Source organism: Mytilus trossulus, chromosome 1 (assembly GCF_036588685.1).
Source record: "Mytilus trossulus isolate FHL-02 chromosome 1, PNRI_Mtr1.1.1.hap1, whole genome shotgun sequence".
Taxonomy (NCBI): domain Eukaryota; kingdom Metazoa; phylum Mollusca; class Bivalvia; order Mytilida; family Mytilidae; genus Mytilus; species Mytilus trossulus.
Genome location: NC_086373.1, coordinates 107,411,528 through 107,430,087, shown reverse-complemented (window position 1 = coordinate 107,430,087; position 18,560 = coordinate 107,411,528). Strand labels below are relative to the sequence as shown.

At 30.8% G+C, this 18,560-nt stretch overlaps 1 protein-coding gene across 1 annotated transcript; it reads right to left on the bottom strand.

Moving 5' to 3' along the window:
• Positions 1-3,125: 3,125 nt before the first annotated feature.
• Positions 3,126-16,104, bottom strand: LOC134696549 (store-operated calcium entry-associated regulatory factor-like). Its single transcript, XM_063558401.1, has 8 exons — positions 15,949-16,104; positions 14,137-14,196; positions 12,805-12,920; positions 11,776-11,868; positions 11,182-11,292; positions 10,666-10,787; positions 6,653-6,855; positions 3,126-5,212 (listed from the first exon to the last, which is right to left on the bottom strand). Exons 2-8 carry the CDS (start codon positions 14,192-14,194, stop codon positions 4,851-4,853), a joined length of 1,065 nt encoding a protein of 354 aa, XP_063414471.1. The 5' UTR covers positions 14,195-14,196; positions 15,949-16,104; the 3' UTR covers positions 3,126-4,850.
• Between the last annotated feature and the right edge of the window lie 2,456 nt (positions 16,105-18,560).

The window sequence follows — 18,560 nt, the reverse complement described above, 5'->3', positions numbered from 1 at the left end:
ACCGGATCCGCCCAGTTCCGGTTGCGCATGCGCACAAATACGAGGTTACAGTCCGGGTTACAATATCTATAACCTTGTATATTATATACCTCGAAGAGTACATAATTGCAACAGCGAATTTCATTGGTTAAAATCACTGTGACGTCGCAGTCCTTCAGTTCAGTCCAACCACATATTTTACGCTTGCTAATAACTCAAATTTGAGGGAGTAATTGGTGGTATGACACCTTGAGGAGAAATGAAGGGTGTTTGCTAGTGAATCATAACAACCTTTTAGAACATAAATATAAATAGTTTTTTTTTAATTAATGAGCAATGAAAGTGTTTTAAAAATAAATGTCTGCATTTTTAAATGTCACGACTCCCTGTTTGCCATGATAAAGCTACAAGTTGACAATGACACCAGTTCTTGTATATTTTCCGTTTTCGTTTTTTACCTGTGTTTGAGACTTTTTAGCATCTTAATTTTAATTTCATGTCTGTGTTTGTTCTAAACTTTTTTTTTATATATAAAAACAAAAGAAAAAGAGGCACCACTGCCAATGAGACAACTCTCTACAATAAACAAAATGACATCGAAAAAAACAACTATAAGTCAACGTACGGACTTCAACAATGAGTCAAAGTCCATACCGAATAGTCAGCTATAAAAGACCCTGAAATGACAAATGTATAACAATTCAAACGAGAAAACAAACGACCTAATTATTGTCCAAAAAAAATTATTTCTGTTTTGGTTTTTGGTCGTGCTTATTTTTATTTTGATGCCTTTTTCATTTATGTCTGTTTCTTTCTTCGCACCTATTTTCGTTTTTGTACACTGTTGTCCATTTTTGTTTTTGACCTTTTTTTTAATATGTTTGTTTCATTTTTCTTTTTAACGTGTGGTTTTTAATTTTATGTCTGCTTCCTTTTTATGTTAGTAATATTAAATTTACACTTTTTTTAGTTGTATGTCTGTTTTCGTTCTTTGAGTTAATTTTCAAATTTTTCTCTGTTGTCTGGGTTTTTTTCAATGGTATATGCGTTTTCGTTTTTGACAAATGTTTTCCTGTTTTATGTTTGTTCTTGTTTTTGATGTCTGTGGGGTTTTTTTTAACTTCTGGTTATTCATTTTGTGTTTTTCACTCCTTTTATAGATTTTGTGTCTATTTCCGTTTTTGTCCTCTGTTGTATGGTTTTTATAAATGGTATGTCTGTTTTTTATTTTGACATCTGTAATTAAATAAAAAAAATCGTCTTGGATTATTTTTTTATTTTCTATTTGTTTTCTGTTTGAACTTTAACGTCTGGTTTTAAGTTTAATGTCATTTTTTTCGTCTTTTTTTTTTATTCATCAATGTTCAAGTCTGTTCCGTTATTCAAGTGTTTTATTTACTTTTTTTAACTGTTTTTATGAAATTATATGTCAGTTTTTGTTTTGGATCTCTGCTTTTGATTTGTTAACATCTGTTGTTGGTTTTTTTTATGTCTGTTTTGGCGTCTGGTTTTCGTATTTATCCTCTGATTTTGATTTTAGCGTCCGAAATGTTTTTGCTTTTTTGACACAGCATTGCCAGTAGTTTTTTACAAATACATTTGAATATCCCTTTGGTAATGTTCTCCTCTCTTTTGCAAAAGGAATGTTCCCTCACTTTCCTCATTGTTAATATCAATTTTCCCTTACAACACCCTTTTTGCATGGATGAAAAAAAATATTGTGGTTAAACAGGTGACAACAAAATGTCTTAATAATTATCTGCCCTAAACCTTGTAGTGTTAAATTTTGAGAAAAAAAAAAATGTAGATTGATCACCTTGAAAAACTAAAAAAAAGACTGCTTTGCACGGAAAAAAAAATCTGACTTAATAGACAAAAAACATAATACCCCACTTTTAAAGTTAAATGATTTCTCCCTTGTATCTATACAAACATACGATGCATCAAGTATTATGATTGTTGGCAACCTTTTATACCAACTGACAAGTGGTGTTGGGTTTTCTTAAATTTCTATCGAAACAAAAAGAGAATTGAACCTGAAGCTATAACATGAACATGAGATCGTCATGTAAAATGGTTAGACATGCATAATCTTTAAAAGTCCATTCCACAGTAAGGACGGGAAGATGATGTAAAGGCAACATGCCACATAGAAATCATTTACTTACAATGAATTCACACAAATTATAAGAGAAATTAAGCTTAATTTTGTACAAATTATAATGTGTACAGGCACTTTTTGTACAAATTACAATTTGTACAAAGTCAAAATACAAATTATAATTTGAACAATGTTTTTGTACAAATTATAATTTATCAATCCTATATTTAATCTAACTGGCTTGTTAGCCTGAAGAATAAGCCCAGGCAATCAGATTTCACAATTTAATCTGTTTAATGGTCTTAACATGCATTCCATTTACCATTATTTACAACAAAACCACTTAAGGAATTGGAATATGCCTTTTAAAGCTAACTATACATTATGGGTTTAGCTCATTGTTGAAGGTCGTAATTTTTAACATACCTCAATCATACAACAATGCCATAATTATTTCTATTGAATGGTTCTTTTACTTTTCTATATTGTAATTTAGAAAATTAAAGATAAAGGTTATTTATCACATCTGGCAATCTGGGGGATTAATATAAATCCATTTATTTATAGTATCAAACACGACTAGAAATTTAGTTTTCCTGTGTTAGTAACTATTAAGTCAAACCCTACTTACATGTAGGAAATAACTGCAAATGATCATGACTTTCACCCTTGTTAATTACATAACTATATGACATATGGTCATGACTTTCACCATTGTTAATTACATAACTGTATGACATATGGTCATGACTTTCACCATTGTTAATTACATAACTGTATGACATATGGTCATGACTTTCACCATTGTTAATTACATAGCTGTATGACATATGATCATGACTTTCACCATTGTTAATTACATAGCTGTAGGACATATGATCATGACTTTCACCATTGTTAATTACATAGCTGTAGGACATATGATCATGACTTTCACCATTGTTAATTACATAGCTGTATGACATATGATCTATTCAGAAGTATAAAGGCTAAAATAGAGTCTACAACAGTGTATGTATTCATTTTAAATGAGAAACAATCAAAAAAAGAAATAAATATTTATTATATTCAACATTAAATTGCACAAGGTAACAATTGTATCAGAAAAAAATGAAAAAGCTATTTTACAGGAGTTAACAATGTTGTTTAAAGATATAACAATATCATCACATTTACAACTGCTAAATTTACTTTCTTGACATTATTGAATGTACACTATATGACAATCCTAACATCATATATTCTGGTTTATATATTATGCTTTGCATTAATAAAATTAAAAAAAAGACTTCATTGTATGTTCTCAGGCAACTGTGATGGATAAAACATCAAAACAAAATCATCACTTCATTTTTATATGACAAAATGCCATCTTTATCTTGTTTTAGTTTATTATATTGCTGACGCATTGAGTTATTGTTTATCTTTCAATGAAGTTTGTTCAATGCAGTCTCTGCATAAATACACTAACATATACTGCTATATTTTAATCTCTAAACTTAACTGAAAGAGTTTTATTTTGTACAGTAAATGTACCTTTACTTTCAAATAAAAAAGTCAAGAAAACATGAAATGTAGATAAATTAACATTCCACAACATAAAAAAGCTACTCTAACCATTTCTGTAAAATGCAATATAGGCCCTGTACAACAACACAATTTTGTCCAACAATTTCAAGGCAAGAAATCAAACACCAGTGTGTCACCACAAGACTAAATTTACAGACACTGATTACAATATAACAGAATTCTTAACAACATACCGGCGTGGTCCTCAATTGTACTTGATTTAAACAGTCTTGTTCTACAACTTACATTTGTATGTGTCATTGTTATAGAGGAATTAAGGGCCATGAAATGTCATTTCCAAATAAAACAAGGACTGAAATAACTTAACAACACAAGTATGATTCGACAGTAGACTGCAGAACTTTGACCTCCCTTTTTGTCATCAGTTGCACAACATTGTAAAATTTTGAAAAAATACATGCATAGAACAATTTTGAAGTTATTGCATAGAAATTGCTGGAGTCTCCTGCCTGTCTGACCACTGTTATTCCCCAAATTTATAACAATAATTTTCTGTTTGAAAACCTACTTTCTAAATATGATTTTTGAAAATTCTATTATTTTAAATAGGAACTTAAAAAGTTTCAATCATAAGTTATCCTTTGGAACCTAACAAATTAGTATAAGATAACCTGTTATAAAGTTCTACTGGTTATTAGAAATTTGTGAAAGTTTCTTTATCACAGATAAAATATTGTTCTGAGGATAATCATAAAAACTTTCCTTTATTGATGAAAGTATTATTGTACAAGTAAACAGCAATTCTTCCATTGGATGTATATCATCACCTCATTCAAGTCAATCTTTTCTCAAAGTCATCATGATATTTACACTTTGCAAACAATTTTTAAAAATATAAAAAAAATTGTATGTTTTCCATGAAAAAATTATCAAATAATTTCCATGAAAAAATTAACAAATAATTTCCATGAAAATGTTTGATAAAAAAACATACCTTACTTTGTGTCCTCATTAAATAATAGAGACATCAATGGTGAACTAAAAGATTTCTGAATATAAGTTGCCCAATTCATGCTGATGGCTATGGTTAAAATGTAGACAACATTATAAAGCTTCAGTTTATAAAATTCATAAATAACACTCATATATATCATAAGTTATGCAATATATTTCTCACAGTTATCAATATCTCATTCACATTCAACTGATCACAATCAACAACATCTGTCACAACACATGTTTATCTCCTCCTTGTTCCTCCAAAACCTGAGGCAGTACGGGTTCCACTACTAGAGCTGCCACCTCCACCTCCTAATCCTCCTCCTCTGCCACCCCAGCCACCACCACCCATGCCACCTCCCCAGCCTCCTCCTGTTCTACCACCACCACCAAACCAGCTCCCCCACCCTGGTCTGTTGTAGGTTGTATATGGCTGGTTGTATGGTGAAGCATACGTATGACTGCCATAATGATTTCTGTTGTTTCCCATCAGATATCCCAGGATGCCACCAGTAAATGCTCCAGTCCAGAATCCACCTCCTTGTGGCTGTTGTTGTTGGTGTGTCCCTTGTTGGTTCCCAGTGTAAGTACCAGAACAAGAATCTGAAATGAGCAAGTTTATAAGAACATCAATGTAATACATAAAATTCAATAATTTTACAATGAAGGACAGCAATAAACATAATTTAATAATACTTATAATGATTACTGACTCTTTTTAACTTAATATCTCAGGTAATGTATTCAGTGTTCATTTCCCCCTTTATATGAAATACAACCGTCTCAAATAAACTGGTTGTAGAACAAGGTATTCAAATCATTGCTTACTATTGCTTCCTGTAACCTCAAATCTTAGAAATTAAGATTAGTAAAAGACTAAAATCTACATAAATATTTCATTATATAAATGAAAAGATTATCATGGTTTAAGAAGATTAAGAATAGCAGTTTTTACTGCTTAAATAAGAAAACAATGAGTGATTCTGGTTTTCTCAAATTTTACGAAAAACATGATGACTGAATTAAGATTTAGCATTGTTTTATATTACAATTGTAGCCTTGCATTTTATCACTATAGTATTTCTATTATCAAATTACTTGTATGCTATTATATATTAATTTTCCCTATCAAATATGTATTATTGTTCTAAAAATCAATATCAACAAAGTCTACTGGAAGTGCCACGAATTAAATATTAATCTGCTTATCAAGTTTCTTTCATTTAAGGACATAAAAATATCAGACCATTCTGATTATTACAGATGATATTTAAAACTGATATTTACATCAAAAAGCCTTTTTATTTGTTTAAACAGCTACATGTAACCAGTGTCGTTGAATTCTATATTAACGCTCAGTTTTCAAAAACTGTCTATTCAAATTCTTCTTTTTTTAAAAGTCTTACCACACAGTTTTTGTCAAATCTTTCATTCCCTGAGTTCATGCAAAATGAACTACTTGTTTATTTCTTTACAAATGTTAAATTAAATACATTTACTAAACATTTTACATATTTACACTTGTATACATACAGTGAAATTGTAAAAATAAAAGAACTTTTGCAAGCAACCTCCAATACCCTTTCCCCCAATACAATATTGTTGGATATTTTTACAAGTCCCCTTCCCCAAAGAGAATTGTCTAATTATGGAATTGATGTTAGATTTTTACAAGTCCCCTTCCCCAAAGAGAATTGTCTGATTTATGGAATTGATGTTAGATTTTGATGATTGGAACATTTCAGCAAATTTGAAGGCAACTTAAATAAAATTGAGGTGCTATCTTGGTGACAAGCCTTAATTTGAGACGTCCTGAAAAAATGGGAGTCTTCATAATTTGTTTCTATCAAACTTGACATGCACCCTTTTTAATGAGTGGATTACTGCATCTTAATTTGAAGAGATCCCAACCTTGCAAAAAAGTGAACAGACAAAATTAACAGCCTAGTAAAAAAGCTACAAAAACTTGTTGTTTGGGGTGTACAAAAATAATTATCTATTTCTTTCAGAAATGAAGCCTCCAGAAACTAAGTCAATCCTTACCACCATTGTTTGGCATGTAGTCTTGTCTAAATCCTGGGGGAGGTGGTGGTCTGGATCCTCTGTCATGTGATCTGAATGATGGGTCACCTGACTGACCATGTGATGCATCAGCTATACAAGTCCTGTATATGGCATAGATTATGATTCCAACTATGCACAGAACTATAATATCACCACATATGGAGGAGAATCGCTTTCCATATCTGAAGCAAGAAATAAAATCACATAGAAAGATGAAGTCATAAACAATAACCATAATGATCCTGTTGTTGTTTCCATTTTTTGTGAAGTCTTGTATATTTACCTAAGATTCTTGGCTTGTAAGAATGACATAGGTCAATATCTTTATCAAAACTTTATCTAGGTTCAAATCTTATCTTAGTTGACTGTAGGATTGCTAGTTTTCCTGTTGTAGGAAGGTGATTCTCTGAGCACTCCAGCTTCCTAAAACAGTAACACCTGGATGCCATGATATGGCCATTAGTGCCAAACATGGCATTAAACAATCCATCAATCATGAAGAATTTTCCAGCATCTTCTGAATTTTCAAGGATATTTCAAGGCTTTTCTTACTATAAATAGGAGAATAGTTGATTCCATCTGGAAAAACTGAGCAAGACAACTGAAGAGTTAAAAACTTGAGAAAAACAAAAAATCATATTCCAGACCATTATATCATTTTCTATTGTTGCATTGGTATCATTCATCTTATTTCCAATCCAATTCCAAAATATAAGTGCCCTCAATTAAATATGATAGTTCCTATTCTCCTGAATTCACCTGAACTGAACTGTAACTATATATCAAGGCCATATGACCCTTGATAAATATTCCTTTTATACCAAGTATTGTTTATTTGTTATGCATAGTAACAACAAACTAGGCATTATCTTTAAAGTTTATCTTAACAATTGAAATAGTAACATTAAACAAAATAAATACAAATTTTGATTAACAAATGCAATGGGGTCTAAGTCAATTTGTTCATGCTGTAACTGAAAAATAATTTTTTTTGGTGACAAATTAATCAATTAAGGTACGTAACCATCGATATACTTAAAGTTCTAAAATTAAAATGGCTTTGAAGATTTAAACTTGGAAGTTTTAACAAATTTATTTACATCATATTTATATGCTTTTCAATATATACTCAAATTCAAAACATATGCTCAGTGTTTTAATCTTACAAACTAATGTGATGCTTTACTATTGCAAAAATAATTAACATAATTAGATTTACCAACATTGCAATCATTCCATAATATTTCTGCATACATTAGATACAATCTGATTTTATAAATTTACACAATGTCACATAAAGTTAACAACATTTCAATCCAATAACTTTTATTATTGCATAGCAATATAATATTCCCCACAGAAAGTAACCAAAAGTTAGCGTGCAATAAATTCTAATATTGCACTAGTGCAATTAATCTCCAAATTTCATGACGTCATCAACGACAAAATCTCAGTTTAAACCAATTTTTGTTTTCAAATATTATATTGCTATACAATAAAAGGGTTATTGCATGAATATTGGGAAATATTGTCCCTCGTAGAACATATATTGCACTCGCAAGCTCGTGCAATATAAGATTCTACTCGGGACAATATTCCCCAATATTCATGCAATAACCCTATAATATATTTCTGTTTAGATGAGAAAACAACAACATTTACAAATACAAAACATCTATGTTAACAGACAACAACATCAACATATTCTATACAATGTCATTAATATGTCATGTGTGTATTGTTAGTTTGGTTTCTACTAGTGTCACAAGTTATCACCCACTGTGTCAAACAAGTCTTAAGATCTTAGAAATCCATCAAGTAAATTTATTCAAAAAACATCTTGACAAAATCTCTGATATCTGTTTGAATCGTAAAGTTAATTCCCTGATCTTTTAAATCATCAACATGAATATTATGGACATTATGGTCAGTTCAACTGAAATAGACTTTTAACAGTTATGTTGACTTTATAGTCTTCTTCTTATTCTTCATAGTACCTGTAATGTGATTTTGTCTGTAATAAGGACTTCAATGGATTTTATAAAAATAATTTTTTAAGGATAACAAGTTTTTACAACTGCTGTTTTTTTTTCCTTTGTTACAGATTGGATTTATTTCCTTTTTATATCATATTGAAATTATATGTTGCTGTTCAATAATCAGTATATTATGTAGTGAAGATTTATATATATTGTTTTTTTCAGAAGGGGCAGTCAAAAGTTTTAATTCTTTGCATGTCAGATCTAACTCAATAACTCATCAAAAGTTCTATATAAGGCATATATTTTAATTATAACATGATGGAAAAAAATGAAACCACACTAAATTGTATCTTTTTTTCTTCTTTAAATAACTTCTTAATCACCATTAAACATAAAACATTCACGACCAATTATTCACTGTTTTACATGAGTTTGTTTGTGCACTTATTTGAAAAGAAAAACAAAGAAACATAAAATTCAGATTATCATTTGACAATTAAACTGACCAATCAGGATTGTGTTCTCTTCTGTGATAATAATGGTCATTGTGGTCATAACTGTGGTAATGGTCATGGTCATGGTAACCATGGCCGTGGTAATGTTGGCCATGGTAACTGTGGTCATTGTCATGGTAACCATGGTAAGGTTGGTCATGGTAATTGTGGTCATGATAATGTCCATTGTAATAATGTCTAGGATTATGGCGGCTGTGATAATGACCTTGATTATGTTGGTTGTATCTAATAATACAGATAATATAATTTAACAATTAAACAGTATAATATGGTCGAAATTAGTTTTTAATCAAATGTTTATCAAGTGATTTCAAATATTAAGAGAAACATCATTTATGTGCCCTTTTAAGTCAACCGTATTGTTAAAGAAAAATATGATTTCCAGACCATTGGATAACATATGATTATAACAAGATGCTGTTACAAAAGTCTCCCAAATAATACTCCAATAATATGTCATTCCCATGGTCGCCTAACATTGGGTAAAGTCCAGTTCAAATTGGTTTGGTCCAGTAAAATGATATGCAATAGTGATGATCAGCGACTGACCCTGTATGTCATTTAAATCTGTGTGAAAAAACAAACAGGAATATATATTGGTGGGGATCTCATTTACAAGATATTAGATCATTAAAGGATGGGGGACCCTTGGGGACTTAACCTATATCTCATTCAAATCATGACATGCCAAACAGGAATATAAAGTGGGTCTCATTGGGGTCTAAGCGTGACTCAGGATTGCTGATTTATTGTAAGCGTGACACGTGAAAGTAAACTTATCGTGGGGTCAAAACGGGAAATGAGCTCTAGCGGGACAAGGGAATGACAAAAAAATTGAGAATTGCTTACATACATAGTGTAAGCAGGATACGGAAATCTGACAAAACAGTAAGCAGGATCTGGGATCGGAACCCCCTAATGAGACCCTCTATAAATGGTTAAAGGGTGGGGATCTCAACCATTTACAAGATATTAGATCATTGGTGAGCGAGGAAACCCCTGCAGACTGACCTTATATATCTTCATGACATGCTGAACAAGAATTATTGAATATATATGGTTTAGGGATGAAGATCTTGACCATTTAGAAGATATTAGATCATTGAGGGTTGGGGTACCCCTGGGGACTGACCCTATACATTTTTCAAATCTGAATGACATGTCAAACAGGAATATTTATGGTTAAAGGGTGTGATTTTGACCATTTATAAAGATTATGTCTATCACTTACTGTTTTCAAGTTGTTATCATTTTAAGAAGTTGAAAAAGAAGAATGAAAACACATTTTAATGCATAGACAACTCCAAATTAACACACAAAAAAAACATGGAACACTTTTTTGAAGCATAACATCACTTAACAACATGGGTACAAACGATGTGAAACAACAAATTTAAGCAAAATCATTGGCGATGTAATATTCTAAAAAAAAATGTGAGGAATAATATTGTTCTCTTTTTATTTGGTAGCCATAGTAAGACATTTATAAACTTACCCTTGATGATGTCTTTGGTGGTAATCATCCTGATGGCTATTGTGATGAGAACCATAATAATCATGGTTGTTCTGTTTTTTATGCATGTGTCCTTCCATTGTCAGGTCTAATGTATATTCCAACTATTGAGAGAAAAAGGTATCAGTTAAAAATAAATATGTTCAACTTGTGTTTTCATTAAGCATTATTTAATTTTTTGTATCCTAATTCAAATGAATGTGTTTAGAATCTAACCTGTTTTTTGAGCAATACATTTTTAAAACTATAATAAAATATAAGTTCATACCAAATTTAATTTTTAATTCTAATCAGTAGTTAAGTTAGTGACAGAAATCTTACTTCTAAAACCTTTCTGATACGTACTGAGCCTGACATACTCAACAAGAGAATCTCAGGTCAAAACCCATTTTCACTATTGTAAATAGTTATTGTTGTTATCTCTGTACTGATGTAATGCATTGGCTTTATGAGAATAAAGAATTATATAGACTAAGTCATTCTCAATGCAAAACTTACCCCACATGAGCCTCTGAGTATGTATGGGTCATCTGGATGGTCAAAGCCTTCACATACAACCTCCACCTTCCCAAATCTGTAAGCATTGTCCATATCTGTCTTACATTCCCACTACAAAAGAAATATTCATACACTGTACCAGTTTATTTTTTTAGTAAAAGGCAACTTGTAGTATTTACAAAACTTATAAAACATTTTTCAATAGCAACATGATGTTTGAAATATTCAAATCAAAAGTATGTATTTATATTGCAAAATCAAATAGCAATCTATTAAGGGATTTTTTATTAATATTGCCATTCAATAAAATGTTTATTGCATGAAAATTGATGGAATGGAATCCTCCAAATATTCATATAAAAGCCCTAATTATACCCTACTATTTACTAAATATGGTCCAATTAGTAAACCCATTATTGAACTCTATTTTGTATATTTTTAAATATTTATGTTTTTGACAGTAAAAATAATGTATGCAAATACTGCAAAGGATACTAGTGACAAAATAATATGTTGTCAATATTGCAAAAAAAAAGCTAATAATTTTTTTTTATTAAAAGATATTTGAAGAGTTACTATAGTAACTTCATTTACCTGCACATCATAGCCATCCCCTCCTCGATTATAACACTGTACCACTTGAGGAACAAATGCTTGGCAGCCAGCACTACCTCCTACACATTTCAACTAAAATTCAAAAATTCATTATTTTCATTTAAAAATCACAATACCCTTACAAAAGCCTCCAGCTATATTGCAAATTTACTTCTAAATATGCTTGAGGGCAGTTAATTTCTATTAATAACACAAAATGTACTTAGTTTTGCTTTCATCAAATGACAATCCTTAAATATTCCAATCCAGTTTACTTTGTAGTTGCGGAAGAGAAAACTTTTGAAAATTAAGCAATCAAAACTTTCCAATGTATACTACATATGTTTCTCCTCATATTCAAATAAGGACATTTTATAGAAATCTTTTTACACATAGTTGAATCTGTTGCTAGAAATTTTACTTTACTATAAAGCTATGAAGCTAGTTATTGCCAAAAATTAATGCTGTCAGAGTAATTGATGAAAAATTATTTTCTATAGGTTTTAAGGAAACTCTGTGTCAATAATGCTGCTAAGTTAGCCATCTGATTTCTGCAGTTTTGTTATTGGTTCATTTTTTTTCCATGGAAAGAGTGAATTTACTAGCCAAATGTAGAGGGGAGCAGTTTTCCTCTGTCCTTTCTATGCTACCCTCTGTCCATTTTGTGTCCCCCTCTGCCCTTATTGTCCTGCTCTATGACCATACCTGCCAAGTTTTCAAGATTTATAGTTTTATTTAGAGTCGATATTCAATAAACTACGTATATATACATAAACACAAGCTCTAGTGATCTTTTGTGGATAGTTGTCTCATTGGCAATCATACCACATCTTTTTTTTTTATATCTAGTGAGCTTTTCAAATCAACTTATAATGACCTTATGTGACCTTTTTTTAACTACCGACCGTGCAAGGGCTGTATAGCCAGTCAAGGTCGTTAAAAACTTCCATTTGTTGTTTTTTAACTGTAGCCCTTTGACTTTTAATTCTTTCTAGAAAACTAATACACATGTAGACTAATTATATTTACCTGTGGAACAGGTGATGACCTCCTAGCATTTGTCATTTTACCATGGTAAAGTGTTAATGCTGAGACTTCAGATAACAACATTCTATCATTGTATTTGTCATGTCCTCCAAAAGCTCCTAAAATATAAAAAGTTCCTTATTACAAAAGGATATATTTTCATACTTTTAGTTTAGATAACTTCATTGGTATAGTTCTAAGTAATGATATTTAAGGAAAATAGGCAGATTTGAGAATTATGTGATTGTAAATTTATCTTTTTGAAACATAGGTTAACTGAAAATTTGTATTCAACAAATAAATACATGTAACATACAGTATCTGAAATACCATGAATTATGCAGCAGACATTTGCAATTATATTTTGAATGAGTGAAATGGTTGCATATTTACATATCTATTTGAAAATGAGCATGCACAGCCAAACAAGACTTGCTTGCTGAATTTATTATAACTGGAAATGCTATAATAAAGGATGTGAATCCTGACCACTTCCTAAATTTTGTGTACTCAGTGTATTGTATAAAAGACTCTCAATTGTAGTTCAATACTGCTATTTTATAAAGAACTTACAACTCATTTCAAATGAATATTCAACATTTTTCATAAAAAGTTGTGTCATTCTGAAATTCATTTTTAAGTAAGGCTAACATGAAATTATCCGAAAATTGTACCTTCCCTTTATAACTGTAAGCATTTTATAAATGGGGAATATGTCCATGGGCCACAGATGATACTCCTGCATATAATTTAAAGTTATAAAGGAACAACACTAAATAACGATAAAAGTGACACTACCTCAATTTGTACTTGATCTGAGTTTTGTGATAATAAGTATTGTATATAAATTTCTTAAATTTTGGTTGAGGCAAACTTAAGTTAAGAGAACAGAAACAAAAAATTCAACATTTTTTTCATTTGTTATGGAGCATAACTCTAGAATAGTAAAAGTGACAACACCAAAATTCTAACTTGATCTGTTTATTATGGTAATAATCATTGTGTATAAGTTTCATAACATGTGGTTGAGGCAAGCTTAAGTTAGTGAACAGAAACCAACTTTGGGATGTACAGATGGACAGATGTACGTACATACAGACAAGAGTAAACTTAATGCTCCCTCTGCTATAGCAGGGCATAAAGAATAATCTGTTGTGGATTTTGATACAACAGTTCTATTTCATGTAAGAGGTGTTTCTTGTAACAAGTCTGTTTACTTTTAAGGAATATTTCATTGCATTGTGATGCACGAAAAAACAATCCTACTTACATGTAGCAGGTTAACATCTATACTTTAATGAAGAAAGTAAAATTTATTTAAATAGAAAGTCTTACCAAAAGCAGTGGAGGACGACAGTAGAAATATCAATCCATACGACAAAACAATCGTCATTTCTGAAATTAAAACAGACATAAAAGTTATACTTATACCTCAGTATGTTTTTTCTATATAAAAAAAATAATGAAATAGTTGTTCCACAGACTATTTGCCAGTCAATAGTTTCAAAGACTATTTGCCAGTCAATAGTTTCAAAAACTATTACCCCAGTTGATAGTTTTATACTCATATTTCCCGTACTTTTTCATGCTTATTTTTCATTGGACAATGATGACATCATTAACCATTCTGCTTGGATTTTGTGTGCTTGGAAACGTCAAACTTTAATATCGTAAACGGTATAATATGTTTGTGTCGATCACAGGGTTGGCAAAAACCCGGGTTTTATGAGTATTGCCCAGCCCAGTGGGAAATACTGGGAAAACCCGGGTTTTACTGGGTTTTAGTGGGTAATACTGGGCAATACTGGGTTATATAAAATACTTGTCTGAATTTTAAAGAGAATTCAGTGATAAACACAAATGTTATACATTTTAATAAGATATTTATACCCTATTTTGTTTGTTTAGCATTAACTGTCTAGATTGGAAAACTGTAAATATAAAGCAAACAAATATTTTTTTTCAAATAAATATAACTCCTAATTTAAGAATTAACAATTACTTGTAAGAAAAATTACATTTAAATAATGTCACTTATTAATAAGTTATTATTCAGATTAAAAATTTGTTTATGTAACAATAATCAGCCCTTATAATTCTATAAATTTTATTGGCATGACCCCTTAGGGTGTTTATTTAGCAATATGAATGTATAACAAATAAAATTAACGTGTCACTTACGCTTCAATAAAATGCATGTTTCAAAGTTTGTATTATTAAAACAATGCTTGGTAATTAAAAAGGTATCTTTAAAATGTACAAATCTTCTGTTCTGCCTACTTATAGAATTAATAGAGAAGAGAATGAAATTGATATTTCAATCTTCTAGAAATGACTGTCAATGGTTATCTGTATAAAAAGTATATATTTAGCTGTTATACTATGAAACTGTACCAAGTCTTTACTATTTAGTGTTAAAATAAGGATAGAAAATCATATTGCCCACTATTACCTATTTTTGGGAGTATTGCCCAGCCCGGGAAAACAGGGGTTTTCCCACCCGGGAATTCCCGGGCGGGTAATACTTTGCCAACCCTGGTCGATCATAATTTCACTTACAAGACACAATTATAAAAGAGAAAGAAAATATTTGAGACATATTTTTTAAAGAACTACTTAACTTATAATATTGGTCTGTTGTTGTCTTCAAGACATGTTTATGCGTTTAATGTACTTTAGCTATAATTTTTTTATATGCATGCAAAGTTTAACACAAGTATTCCTACTGTAGTTTTGATTGCTATTAATGAAATATTTACAATTACCACACGAAATAAAAAAACAAACTTATACATGTACATGTATGCTAATTGATCATTATATCAATCAATTGTAAAAGATTTTCTACCATTTATGGGCCGTGAAATTTTGGAAATACACATATTCTATTCAGCAGTGCCCCCCTTTTTTTATTTTATGTCAATTTCTTCTGGATCCGCCACGGATGTGATATGTTTACAAATATTTTCTATAGCAGATTTTAGTTTAACTACTAAAAAAAAAATTGTATGATTAAACCAGAGACTTGTAATACAAATAACTACATGAACTAGTGGAATATAATAGATACAAACTATTCTTTTTTAATATTTTTTAGAAATGTGATCTTTTATGTATATAATGTAGTAAACAAATAACAAAACATACTTTCCTGTACAGTTGTTGTCAAAGTCACTTTCTTAGAAACGTTATGCTCATCGAAAGAAAGAAAATATATCTATGCTCTGTAAAATTTCGTTTTATTTTTATTTACTTCTCGGTTGACGTGTACATGTAAACTTCCGGTATGACTAAATGGTAAAATACAATATGCAGTCCTGATGAAATACTGATCATTAATTGCATGAAAAGAAAAGGTTTGAATTTTCAAAGTTCGTAAACTATGAAAGTATATGAAGGAACAACTAATCTCCATGGATAGATATGACAATGCTTACAAAATGCATTATATAGTATCCGCCACTGATCTTTTCATAAATGTATTTACCTTTCGTAAACCCTCCCCCTTTTTTCTAAAATCCGTTATTTTTTATTATTCTATTTATTTCATTTATCTTCATGTCTTTTCTGTATTTGATGAACATAAATATCATCTATTTGATATTATATTAGTGACCGAATTTGGGTAGTAAACTTTAAATTGAAGGTAAATAGTAAAATTAACTACTAGATATATTAATAATAATAATAATAATAATTCTTTATTTAAAGAGGGTTACACAGTTAGCTATAAAGCTAATCTTCCCTGAGGCCCTCAATATTAATTCAAAGCTAAGACTCCATGACAAATCGTCCCCCTTTTTCACCAACTAGCCCAACTTCCTAAAAATATCGTGCCACTTTTGTTTACAAATGGGTTGTGAAAAAGGATAAACTACCGTTGAATAAAGTTCTGCCAACTCGCCCCACTTATAAAAAAGGGTAAAATCGCAATTAATCAAAGTTTAATTAAATATAGGTCTGGCCATCTCCGGGCGCCTGGCCACTCAGTTATGAAAAAGAATAAGATTTCACCGCATTAATGACTACCAACACGCCAAATTTATGTATAAAAGTCTGCCAAATCGCCCCACGTATGAATTAATGAATACTGATGAAAACCTTAAAAATATAATCTTGTTTTGCGTCTTTCCTATTGGTTTAAATAATGCAGAGAGATATAAGTACCAGCATTTCTGTTTTCACTAAATTGTTATATTGTCTATTAGTGTCATGAGTGTAGGCGGTATTTGGAAGAAGTTGGGAAAAGAAGATCTCGAAATGGGATGCTATAGATGTCTGCGTTGTAGTTCCCGAATGCTTTGGTAATGTTAATATTTAAACATCAAAAATGAGAGCGCATTTAGTAAATATTTTTTTTAGTGCCGATCTGAAGGTCTCTTGACTTTTAACCGCAACTCGGTGTTCCTCCAGTTCTTACAAAAAAAATGTTATAAGTTAATTTTACTGGACTCACTTATTCGCGACAAGAAGTAAAAGTTGGAATCAATAAAATAAAGTTAGTGACAAGACAATTTAGCGGCAAGAAAGTTGAATTTTATTGAAACAAATAAATTCATATGGTTAGAAACCAGGTTCAATCCATCATTTTCTCCATTTGAAAATGCATGTACCAAGCCAGGAATATTACAGTTGTTGTCCATTCGTATTTTATTTTGCCATTGGACTTTCCGTTTTGAATTTTTCTCGGAGTTCATATATAAAGGAAGATATTACATGTGAGTGCCAATGAGACAACTGTCCATCCAAATAACAATTTAAAAAAGGTAAACCATTATAGGTCAATGCACGGCCTTCAACACGGAACCTTGGCTCACACCGAACAACAAACTATAAAGGGCCACAAAATTACTAGTGTAAAACTATTCAAACGGGAAAATCAACGGTCTAATTTTTCTGATTTTACTTTTTTGTCAAGTTTTTTGTCAGTATAGAAAAAAACAGTAATAACAGCTCGAAAATGTTTCTTACTTCGACGGTCTGTATTAATATCACGAAGAAGAAGACAACTAACTTCGAGTCTGTATTAATATTGAAGAAGAAGACAACTGAAATTTGTTTAAAGTTTTTGTGGAATGATCTATAAAAAATTGAGAATGGAAATTGGGAATGTGTCAAAGCAACAGCAACCCGACCATAGAGCAGACAAAATATGTTTGATTTTTTGTTGATTTTTTTTATATTCTAAATGTTTTAAATAAAAGACAATAAGGTCTTTTTGCTCAAAACATCGAATTTGATCAACCAATTAAATCTGTTGAAATCTCGAAAGCGATCTAATCAAAGCATTGTGGACTTTGCGATTCAGACAATTCTGTAGCTAATCGGATTCTTTTTCTATATATATGTTTAAACTGTAAATTTTCTGAAGCAAATTTGTGTTCTTCCCTCACCGGGATTCGAACTCATGCTTAGGAGATCGAGAAAACACTGTCTGCACTGTGTCCAGCGCTCTAGACCACTCAGCCACCTAGGCTGAACTAAACATTCAGCTTTCGGTGGCCTAGTGTGGAGTTATAACACATTACACTGATGTTTTTTGGCATGAAGATGAAGTTGATTGCAGATTACCTAAAAATCTTTCGTATACAAGAACCAGAAGATACAGTCATAGTAATAATTATTTTGATAAATATTTCTAAACAAGTGACACCTTTACGATATACCATTAGATGACCAGTAAAGGAGATACACGACTGAAAACACATAACATATACACAAGAGTGCACACTGAAATGTCTTGCCTGTCTCACTTATCA